An 11,688-nucleotide genomic window follows, 5' to 3' on the forward strand; every position below is an offset into this window, starting at 1 on the left:
ACCCGTCCTCCAGAAAACACAGTGGCTGGTGTGCCCTTCCTGTGACACTGGCAGCAGGCAAGGAAGCTCTAAACCTATGCGGCCTGACACCCACCATCAGTCCCTTTGAATCTTTGCCAAAACCACAGTTTCTTGTGCACAGCCCCCTCCCTTTACGTGAAAACTTAGGAACTGGACTCGCATCTGGGCAGGGTCCCTTGGCTTCTGTGTCATTTTGCTTGCCACCCGAGATGGAGGTGGGAAAATCATCCTCCCAGATGGGCCAGGGTACCCGTCCCATCATAGGACACCTTCCTGTGTCTAGCACTGTGCTAGGGGCTTAGGAGAGGATAGGATCACATAGCACAGGGAATGTTCCCTGCCCTCAGGGGGCTTACAGTCTACTTTGAAAACACTTATATAACAATGCAGAGCAGCTTATAATTAAGCACTTAATTGTGTGTTTCTGGCTGTAAGGACAACGGGAGATCGAGTGGATTTAGGGATAGTCCATACCTTCCTAAGATCCCCTTCTCTTCCAGAAGACACACCCTCTTCAGCTGGGAACTGTGCAAAGGTATTTTACTGCAGGGTGAGGAAATCTGTATTTCCAGTCTCCAGCTAGTGATTTGACTTTTGAGCAATTCAACTACCCTCTCTGAGCCTCAGTTCCCCCATCTAGAAAATGAGGGGTTGGATCTAGATGATCTACAAACCTATATGGCCCTGAGGCTACATGGAAGAGGTGCGGCATGGGCTGGGCCTGGGAGAAGGAGGCCATTTGAATCTTTGAGTGAAAGAGAAAAGGCGCTCTGGGCTGGAGAACCACAGATGCAACGATTATTTTGGAAAAGTGAGAAGGAGCACCCCTTGTGAGGAGCAAGCCCAGCAGAGGCCTGACCTTGGTGGGTGCCGTGAAGTGCCAGTAGGTCTTGCCCATGGGAGAAGTAACACACAGCAACCCCTCTTTAGAGGTGACTACGCTGGAGTGGTGGGCAGGCCGGAGAGGAACAAGGGCACAGGAGACCACCAAAGGTGCGGAGATGCATGCCCAGATGAACCCACGGGGCGTGGCAAATGTAGAAGCCGCCCTTGCACACTGTCAGAAGTCCAAGGCCAGGCGCTCTCTGAAGCACCCGCACAGCGCTAGGGGACTCATGGAGCCCCAGGCTGGACCAGCCCCCAGGAGACCAGGATATGGAGCCAAGGAGCACAGGCCCTAGGGCTCACTTTGGTCTAGTTTTCTTTCCATGGGAAGGCGTCCTCGGAGGAACAGGGGAGTCCTAGGATATATGTGCTGTAACCAACCACTTGTGTTTTCTGGATGCACAGGCAGGAACAGCTTCCAGAGACTGGAAGGGAAAGTGGGTGTGTAAGAGCCAGGTAGAGAGGCATCCATGAAGGGTAGTTGACCTGAGCCAGTCCTACTGGATCCTTTCCTCCCTAGGACTTAGGCATGGATGACAGTTTAGGTTGAGAAGCATGTGCGACATTATTCTAGTTGAATTTGTAGGACCGTGAGGGCCAGGGAACATTGCTCAGTGCCAGGGGCTGAAACCCTCCGCAGGGTTTCTCTTTATTCCGTGACCTCAAAACAACATCTATAGGATCAACAAATGGGATATCTTGACATCCATGTGTCACCTTGGACAAGCCACCTCACATCTCTGGGCCTCAATTTCTATATCCTCAAGATAAGGGGTTGGACTAGTTGGGTCTACCACTGAATGACCCATAACAGATTTGCTCCCAGCTTACCGAGTTCCCCCCACCTTGGAGTTCTGCGGGACAAGTGCAGGGAGCAAGTGACCAGTCTTGAAGAACCTATCCAACTCCACACACTTCTGGATGGAGGCCTTCAATCAGATATTGGCCTGCCAGGACCACAGCACAGGCCCTGGAAGGGCAAGCCAACTTTCTTCTAGTTTATGAAATCCTGCCTTCCCATTCCTCCTGCCTTTACACAGCTCCTTCTCCCCGCCATTTTCCCCTCCATGCTGGGCACGATTCACACATGCCCTCTGCATTCGTTGGGATGACAGTAGGTGCCGAATGTGTGTGAGGCAGTGTTCTAAGTGCTGTGGGCACAGAATTGAGCCATGTGGACCAGGTCGGTGTTCCCATGGATGCATGGTGTCACCCGGTGTAACCCTGTGGACAGTTGGGAGTTCACAGAGCTAGTGAAGGGAGATAGATAGCTCAAGCATGACCACATCCCAAACAGGGAACAAGAGTGAAGCTGAAAGAGCCTGACCTGATGCCCTCTGACCATGGCTGGCCCAATTTCACTGACATTTGTCCCAAAGGCCACACCGCCCCTTCCTAAATTTGGGCCTGTAACACATTGGACTTGTACCTCTGTCCAACCCCTCTCACCCAGCTCTAATCCCTCTCCCCTCCACCTTGTATGCCCAAAGCCCAATCTGGCCTCTGGGCTCATCTGTGATTCATGACGGTTTGCCTGCGCATCGGCCTCACAGCAGCCTTGGATTCGGCAGGTGGCTTCCACGTTGTAGAGGAACCAACCGAATGAGTTGAGGGGCCATATCTGAAGAGAGCCCACAGACAGCGCTGATTCGCACCTCATCCATGCACCCTTCTATACCACACGCTGCCACATGCCCACTAATTCCTGCTTAGTTCCCATCAGTGCCCACCATGCTCCCCCTTTGCTGCTGATCAGGGCTCACCATTTCTCCCCTTCCCCAAGCCTGGTGGCCCCGCCCCCCCTGCAGAATATGAGTCTTGCTGATGGCCCCATCGTGCCTTCCCACGGGGCAGTCTTCTCTCAGCCGACAGGACCCTGCCCTCCCCTGCTGCTGTCCGTCTCCACATGCTCCGTAACACTTGGTTTTGCCTCCTCAGTCACCTGCTTGTATCTCTTTTGTATTAACCATTTTTCACTTGCACAGGCCTCACTGCCACCATGAGACTATAAATTCCTTGAGGGAAGAACTCACCTCTGCCATATGTTTCCTTTTTACCACCTGTCCCTGTGCTCAGCCCCCTGTGAAATTTCAGTCAATGAGGATGTTTGTGTATGGGACACACCCATGTACACACACACACACACACACACACACACACACAGCTGTACGTTCTCACACCCCCATATTCAAGTCATCGTCAGCTTCCTTTAACACCCGGAAAGACAGCCGCCTCTGTGAGCACCGTGTCCACAGATGAGTTTTGGCATTCACATCCTCCTTGTCCCAACCAGGTGGGCAGGCAGGACCACTTGTGCCCAGCCTCTCCACCAGCCTGCCCTGCTCCTCCCTGGCTGGATCCTGTAGGGCGACCAGGACAGTGGCCATTCCTTCTGCCAGGCAAATAAGGAAACTGACGCCCAGCACAGTGAGTGGCTTGGTCAACCAAGGGTCCACAGTTAAAAGCAAATTACCTTTCTTCTGACTCCTGGGGCGAGGCTCTTTGCTCCTATCACTTACTCACCCACATTCCTCACCCTCACCCCTCTCTCTCCTCACCCAGACCACCTGGGCCCTGGTGTGGGGACAAAGAAAGAGCAAGTCTATCTTGGAGTCCCGAGTGTCCTTGGCCAGCAGCAGCAGCCACCCAAGGCAGCGTCCCCTCACACCCCCTCCCTGGAGAAGGTGATAGCCAAGCACTGTGTAGACACTAAAAGTCCTGCCGAGCTATGGCCTGTGTGGTGCCACACCTCAGCCACCTGGCCCAGAGGTGTCACGAGCCGGCCTCACGGCCTCAAGCTCCTCTCTCGAGTGAGCGGGGGAAATCCCCTCGCTGCCCCACAAGATGACATGCCAAAGCTTGTTCCAGAAGCATCTCCAAGGCAGTGAGCCCAGGATGGTGCCACAGCACCAAGGGAGCTAACAGGCCACACCAGTCTCGGACACCTCCTTACCGAGGCAGCCTTGGAGGCCTGCAGAGAGACTGTGTCTCTGGGAGGGGCAGAGAAGGGTCCTTGGGTTCTGGACCAGGCAGCCATAACCCACTCCCCAGCATCACAGACACCTGAACTGAGCAGCTCCTGGGTGAGCCACCCACCCATAGAGGTCAGAGAGGAGGGATGGGCTGAGGCTTGCCACACAGTGGGATTTAAGGCTTGCTTGTGGCCTCTAAAGGCCTGAGGGGCACCATGGGTGATTGAAACAGTAGGCACTGTGAAAACACATGTTTTCATGGGCAGGAATGCAGCAGAACTCCGAGAAGTGTCAACAGTAGGAGGCATTGATGTAGAGGAACTGAGGCTGGGAGAAAATCCACAGGCCTGGTGGCAGTGAGCTAGAAGTACATGGTATAGGCAAACGTAGAAGGAAGAGTGCCCTGCCTGCAGACCATCCCCAAACACGCACACAGACACACACAAACACACACAGCCCACTGCAAAACAGCCCCTACCCCCTGCCATGACCTCCCGTGGTGGTTCACCTGGCCAGGCCCCAGAACCCACCCCCCCCCCAACCCGCCCCAGGCCCAGCCCCTGAATCACTGTGTGGGCTTGTGTCAGGCAGTGGGGCCCCACCCACCTGGCAGAGCGGGTAGGACTGGGGGCCTGGCGGCGGCCCAGATGGGGCCATCCTGGGCAACTCTCAGACAGGCACCCTGGCTAGGAACTGCCTGCAACCTCCACAGGCCGCAGGCAGCCCTCTTCAGGAAGCACGCCCCAGTCAAGCCAAACATCAGTCGTCCAAAGCGGTATTGAACAGATCAGCAGGAAACCACAGATAATCCCCAAATTTCACCCAGAGTTCCAGCCAGCCACCACCAGCAAATACTGGAATGGAGCAGCGGAAGCTTAAACTGACAGGTTTGAGCCTCCTCTCTTGCTCCCTTCCCCACCCCCAGCCCCAGCCTCAGGACCAAGGGGGACATCCTGGGTGATCCATTTCCCCGGGTAATTAGGAATTGCACTTCCACTCTCCAATCCTCCCGAGTGCTCCAGAGGAGCTGGGTGACCGCTCCCCACCTCAGAACCACCCCCCCCCCCAGCATCCCCACCCTCTCACTCCTGCCAAAGTCAAAGTGGTCCCCTCTGCCCCATGCCTCTCAAGCCAGCAGGATCAGCCACTCAGCAAATATTCTCCAGGAGTAATTGGATGTGATGGAACGAGGGCTTTTCAGCTCCTGAGTGGAAGTCTCTGGATGTCATTTAGTGGCACAAAAAATAAGAGGCCCGGGCCTCCCGCCTACCACCACCAGGACATCATTAATCTCAGCAGAAAGGCATCAGTGCCTCTATCACTGCAGCCAGCCCTGCGAAGAGCCAGACAAATTACAGACCTGAGCCAGGCGCACGATGGGGCGGTTATTAGGCTGGCGTTCAATTTTTGTTTTTTCTTCGGGGCCACTGTCCCCTAGGGGGAGAGTCAGGGGTGGGGGACAGGGAAGAGGGTGGCCACCTTGGTTAGATACACCTCACCCGCCTTGGGAGACAGGGCCACTCAGTGCCAGTAGAGGCCCCAGCAGCTCAACTCACAAAACAGCTCAGAGGAGGCCAAGCCCAAGTCTCAGGACCCCACCCCCTTGTTCTCCAGCCACAGGAGTGGAGGCCTCCCTCCCAGTGGGGGCTTCCCAGCCCCCACTTGCCAGGCTGAGCAGGAAACACTTGAGGGCCCCAGGAGGACCAAATGGCAAGTCATGTGGGAAATGTCCCTGGGCTACAGGTAGGACACACAGGGAACACTGCCCTGTGCTACTGGGAAGGCCTAAGAGTAGATCCGCTGAAGAGACGAGGGCGAAGCTAAGGATGGGACCCCATCCGCCAGGAGCTGCAAAGCTGTGCTGCTGGCCAAGAGAAGGCCTGAGAAGGCCTAGCTTGTTACTAGTCCAGGGTTCATTGTCTTCTATTATAAACCCGTTGAGGACAGGAGCAGGGCCTCCATCCAGTATACCCCCCCATGCCTAGCGGACACCAGGCTGCGGCTCCCAGTTGGGCTGTCAGTCTCCCCTCAGCCCAGAGTTCGCACATTCCAGCAGAGGAGTCACCCATCCCATGCCCACAAGTCCTCCGAGGGGGAGGGGCTGGCCTAGGAGAATATTTCTCAGTCCCCCACAGACTGGGGAAGCTGGGGGCAGAGAGTGACTACAGCACCTGCCCCAGGGCAATTCCCACACATTCCAGCCATTGCTGCCCCTGGGACTCAGGGGCAGAGGATGAGTAACTGAAAGCTTAGAGCCCCTCTCCCAGCTGTTGAAGACACTGTCTAGGGGAGATCAGGCACACAGTAGTGGCTCCGAAACCTCCCCCCACCTCCGCCCCACAGCTTTAGGTAAGCTGACCCAGCACTCACTCCCCTTGGCCCATTTGTGGAACATCTGTAACATCTAACATCCTTCATCGCCAACATCTTCCCTATCAGCCCCAACCAGTGGGTAAGAGATCAGCCTCTAGTTTTTCGGAACGAGAACGGTGTGCCCTACGGTTGCGCAGGGAACAATGGGCACATCACGTGCAGCAGCCCCGCCCTGAGGAGACCCAGCCTATGTTCCAACCACTGGGTGGTTCAGGAAACAGGCGTCAGACATCCTCCTCCTCTCTCCCTCCTGCCACAGAGCCCTTTGCAGTACACTCACTACCCCTGCCCTGGACCCAGGAAGAGCCCATCCTAGGTGGCCCCAGGGTCCAAGGGGAGTGGCCTGAGCACAGCCAGCATCACCACCCTCTTCCTGCATGGCAGCAGCTTCTCTGCAGCTCCAGGATCGGAGCAGTGCCATACAGGATGGGACTTTCCTCCAAATGGTGACCACGAAGCCACAGCCTCCAAGCTCCCCATCTCTCCACACACACACACACCCCTGAGGGCCTGACTCACCCCTCTTCCTTCTAGAACTTGCAAAGGGTCAGTTCCTCTTGCCCTTTGTGGCAGGAAACGGGGGCGTGAGGAGTCACAGCCAAACCAGGGGAGGAGGCAGCAGGAGGCTAGCAGCCAGCAGCCTGTACCCACTCTCCTGAGGGACACAGGGCCTGGTTTGAGGAGCTGCCTAAGAACCACAGCATTGTCGGACATGTGACCGGGAAGGAGCTGTGAGGCTCCCAGGGCACTCCAAGCTCAATCAAGAGAAGTCCTCTGAATTAGGGAAGAGCAAATCTGCAGCAGGGGAGCGAGGTCTCCCTCGGGGTGCAGGGGATTTCTTTCCACCAACTTGCCCTGATCTCGTGATGAGAGTTTCAATTCCCTCCTGGCCACCAAGGTTTCTTCCTGCCCTACTCAGTGGGGAAGGCCCCCTTGTCCCCATGCCTGCCACACACCAGTTCACCCATGAGCCCTTTTCCTGGCTTGCACATGCATAGACATGCATGCATGTACAGACATACACACCTGCACGCACTTTCCCAGGCTCCCTGGGTGTGAAGGCCACCAGGCCAGTGCCTCCCCACCTCGCCTCCTGGTGGAAGACCCCACAGCACTCAGTTGCCCACCTGTCACCCAGCAGCCTACCCCCAGGAGAGACTCTCCCAGGGCCCAGCATCTCTCCCGAATCCGAGCATGGAGTCACCAGATCGGACCTAAGGGAGCATGAAGAGGCCCTTCCCTCCATCATTGCCCCTAAGAAGCATTCTCACTGGAACCCCATCTTGTGCCCCATCCTCCCATGTGAGCACCGGGGATAAAAATAGTCTCCCCTTATGAGGATTAAGTAAGTGTATGAATATGCATGGAGTTTCTGGCACATAGGAAGCGCTATATGGATGTGTTATTACTATTATTATTATTATTATTTGCATTATCCTTATTATTGTCTTGTTTCTTTGGATTAAAACATTTTTGTTTTCCTTGAAAACCTCTTTGAAATGCAAACATCCCCTGCAGGGTGGTGTGGGGAGGAAAGGATGATAAGTGGAGTAACAGCACATCAAGGGACTTGCTTTCTTCCTTGTTAAAAAAGGGTAGTGCGTGGGGGTACCTGGGTGGCTCAGTCGGTTAAGTCCAACTCTTGACTTTAGCCCAGGTCATGATCTCATGGTTCGTGAGTTTGAGCCCCGCGTCGGGCTCTGTGCTGACAGTACACAGCCTGCTCAGGATTCTTTCTCTCTCTCTGTCCCTCCCTTGCTTTTGCACTCTCTCTCAAAATAAATAAATAAACTTAAAAAAAAAAAAAAAAAAAAGGTAGTGGGTCCAGACAGAGGACCACAGGCGGGTAGATGGGCAGCTCTGTCCAGGCTGCAACCCTCGCCCCTGTGCATTAAAGATTACTCTCCTCCACCTGTCCACTGCCTAGCTCTGCTCCAGGCAAGGTCTTCCTTGAGCACTCCCTCCACTCAGGGAAGGGTGGTCAATTTACCCCTCACACACCAAAAAGAAAAAAATACAGGATGCCCAGTTAAATATGAATCTTAGATAAACAAGGAATGAATTTTTGAGTAAATTCCATGAGTATGTGGGACATACTTACAAATTAGTTGTTGTTTCTCTCAAATTCAGGTTACAGTGGGCATCCTGTGTTGTAGCTGGCAGTCATGCACAGAGGGTGCCTGAGGCCCAGGGTTTGGGAAACAGAGCGTGGGAATATGCTTGTGACCACTTTCCGCAGCTTCTCCCCAGTGCCCCGGGCTGCGCCCTCCTTGCCCTGCTTCTAGGCCTGTCCACACTTGCCCCAGAAGAGGCCCCTCCCCCACACACACACAACCCCGTGCTCTCTCTCCTTGAGGAGCACCTGGGCACCAGCCGGGGACTTCTTAACCATACTGCAGGATCCAGGTGCTCAGGAGGAGGGAGAGCCCTAGCCATGTGCCCTGCCCCCCAACCTCAGCCACAGCCAGGGATCTGGGGAGGAGGTTGAAAGACTGACGCAGACACTGGGGCCGGCCTCAGCCCCAGCAGCTGGGGTGACCACGTGTGAAGACAAGAAGCCTTTAAGGCCTCAGTCTTGGGGTGAGGAGAGCCCGCAGAAAAAGAGAGGTGGGTGGAGACAGTGGGTAGCCCACCCAATGGGGCATCTTTCCGCGTGTGAGAAGGCAGAGTCATGCCAAATAAAGGGCCCTGGGGAAGGAAACCAGTCCAGATTCACTCCTCATTGTTCCCTGGGGAGTAGTCTCTTCCCAGACACTCTGCTAACATCCAGCTAGGAGCCAGAAGCACCTGGGCACTCTGCCCCCCACGGCCCAACGGCCAAGGTCCTTACTTGCTGAGGCCTCCACGTCCTCAGAGCGGCCTCCCTGTCAGGCCCTGCCGCTCCCAGGCCGTGGTTCTCTCTCACGGCCTTCCTCTGGTCTGTCCTTCCAGGCAATTGGAAGATGGACAAATTCCTGAACCGCTTCCACCTGAGTGAACCCGAAGCGAGCACCCAATTCATGACTGAAAATTACCAGGATTCCCCAAATTACCAGCCTCCCGCAGGAGGAAGCAGTGAGCCCACGGACAAACCCAAACAGAGTTAACTGCCGGCCAGACATCAGGCTTTGTGTTGCAGGTGTGTGTGTCCACAGTGCCCATCAGTGATGGTCTGGGCATGGAACCCCTTCTCTCCCAAATTAAAAAAAAAAAAAAATCATCCAGGGCTTACTGGCTGGATGTGTTGCTTCCTAACCTGTTCTCTTTCAAAAACTAAGAAGAAGAAATCAATCGATGTCCAGCACTAGGAACCTGGGGCTTTGCTGTAAATGCAAGTGTGTGGGGTGCGGGTGGTGCTGGGATATAATGGATAGGAAGTGGGGGTCCCTAGGCCTCACCTGTCACTGAGGCACTGTGTGACCTGGAGCAAATCACCTATCTTCTCTAATCTGCTTCCTCTGTTGTGAAATCGAGGTAGGAAGGAGAGCTGGGGCAGTTGGTTTGTCACCATGGTCCATTCCAACTCTAACAATTCAGCATCATTCATTGAACAGGTATTGGCACCAGGTATGTGCCTGACCTCTTCCACTAGATGCTGGGGATACATATGGGAACAGGGTAGGCAAAACCTAAGGCTTGCTTCATGGAGCTTACAGTCCAGGATGGGAGGGAAAGGTTCATCAGGTGACCACAACCAAATTACAACAAATGTGCCAAGTGCTATGAGGGCATGAAGGGACCTGCTTTGTGGTGGAGGGGGCATGGTCAAGGCTCAGGTGAGGCCTGTCAGAGGAAGTGGGGTTTAACTTCAGAGCTGAAAAGTGTGGTAGGGGTTAACTGTGAATGGGGATGGGTGCCGGAGACCGTGTCAAAGAGAGGGAACACTACCTCCGAGCTCCCGTGGCTGGCAGGGGCATGCGTGGCATCTTCCAGGCCCGTAGTGTGGCCACCTGGACAGATGGGCAAAGACGATGCCACGTCTCGCAGCCATGCTAAAGTTTCAAAGTGTACTCTGAGAGCAATGGGAAACCACTGAACAATAAAATAAGTAGATTGGAGGGGAAGAACGAGTATAATCTGATTTGTGCTTTCAGAAAACTCTGAAGAAACTCCCTGGTGTCTGCAAGGAAAGGATTTTCGTCCCCTAACTCCCCTGGATGTCCTCTGAAGGTCCCGTGGCTTTCCCACCCAGGGTCCCCTTGGAGGTACCTCTTTTGCTACGGTCTCGTTCCCAGGCTAAACTCAAGTTCCTCGACTCCCCCACCCCCAGCTCCAGTCCCCTCAGCACCCCCACCCCCTCACTGCGCCTCCACACTCAGTTTCCCTCCAAGAGTTAATAGCCCCCGCTCTCCTTGGCCAGAATACAGCAATGTCGGTGATTCATGTGTGCAAGGTGCCTTGAGATCCCCCAGATGAAAGAGGCAGGCTGCAGCTGGACACAGGGCTGTTGCCTTCTTAGAGCCATGCCCCACATTAGCTGGAAGGCAGAGGGGCCCCGGACAGCCACTCAGCCCAGCTGAGCATATCTTAACTAGTTGGAGGATTTTAGTGGTGGGGCTCTGAAGGACGAGATGAGGTGGGAGACTGAGGTTGTGAAGGGAACCGGACCATGCTTCCTCCCACCATTGATGGATTTGGCTCCCATCTAGGTGATGGACACTAAAGTCGTGTTCTGTCGAAGGGCCTTCTGATGCCAGCCCAGGCAGTAGGAACTCCCCGTTCTCTTCACCTTGGCAGGCAAGCTTGTCGGCAGCGCTAAAAGGAGAAGCAAAGGGAAGTGTCCATGTGCAGTGTCACGGCAGGCAGCCTCGGAAGGGACGCTCTGGGTGTGTGCGTGAACCTCACACTCCTGAGCCCTTCTCCCTGCAGCCCCCACCCCACCAGGCCTGGAGTGTAATTGGCAGCTCCCGTTGGTGCCCAAGGCCAGGATAAATAGCAGGTCAGCTTGCTAGAGCAGCCCCAAATCGAGACACATCCTCCCCTCTTCTGCTTTTAATTCCTTGTGGCTAGCATGTTTATTTTGGGTGAGGAAAAAAAATCGGATGTTTATCCTTCGAGGAAATTATCGGCTTGCTTTCCTTCCTCCCCCCCCCCCCTTCTTTTCTCCTGGTTTTTTGGGCTTTGAGTTCAACTGCAGGAGAGACCCCCACCCTCCTGGCCCCAAAACGTGAAAAAAGAACAAAGCTGGCCCAGGCTCTAGGCTGAAGCCAGCCCTGCCAGATGGCCCCTGAAAGCCACGGAGAAGGAGGTCCAGTGTCAGGAAAGGGAAACCTAGAGGCCAGGGACACCTTGGAAAAGTCACCCTTGACTCAGTTCTCTGCCTGCACAAGACTTTGGGCCTCTTCCCCCTTTTCTTTTCACTGCCTCCTCTAGGAAGAAACAAAATGAGCATGTAGATTGCTTCAAGATCTCTAATGAAGCAGTTAAGAAAGATGTAAGGGAGCATTGTTAGTGAACC

The 11,688-nt window shown here is 54.7% G+C and overlaps 1 protein-coding gene across 4 annotated transcripts in view; it reads left to right on the forward strand.

Annotated features, from left to right (window-relative positions):
• The window catches only part of PEBP4 (phosphatidylethanolamine binding protein 4), a 214,399-nt gene extending 204,926 nt beyond the window's left edge, over positions 1-9,473 (forward strand). For all 4 annotated transcript variants that reach the window (XM_019466951.2, XM_019466950.2, XM_019466952.2 and 1 more), the window contains one exon: positions 9,183-9,473. In XM_019466951.2, the coding sequence (XP_019322496.1) occupies positions 9,183-9,337 (155 nt within the window). In that variant the 3' untranslated portion in view covers positions 9,338-9,473. The remainder of the gene's footprint in view (positions 1-9,182) is intronic.
• Positions 9,474-11,688: the final 2,215 nt, after the last annotated feature.

Source organism: Panthera pardus, unplaced genomic scaffold, assembly GCF_024362965.1.
Source record: "Panthera pardus isolate Hobbes unplaced genomic scaffold, ASM2436296v1 HiC_scaffold_13, whole genome shotgun sequence".
In the NCBI taxonomy this organism is placed as follows: domain Eukaryota; kingdom Metazoa; phylum Chordata; class Mammalia; order Carnivora; family Felidae; genus Panthera; species Panthera pardus.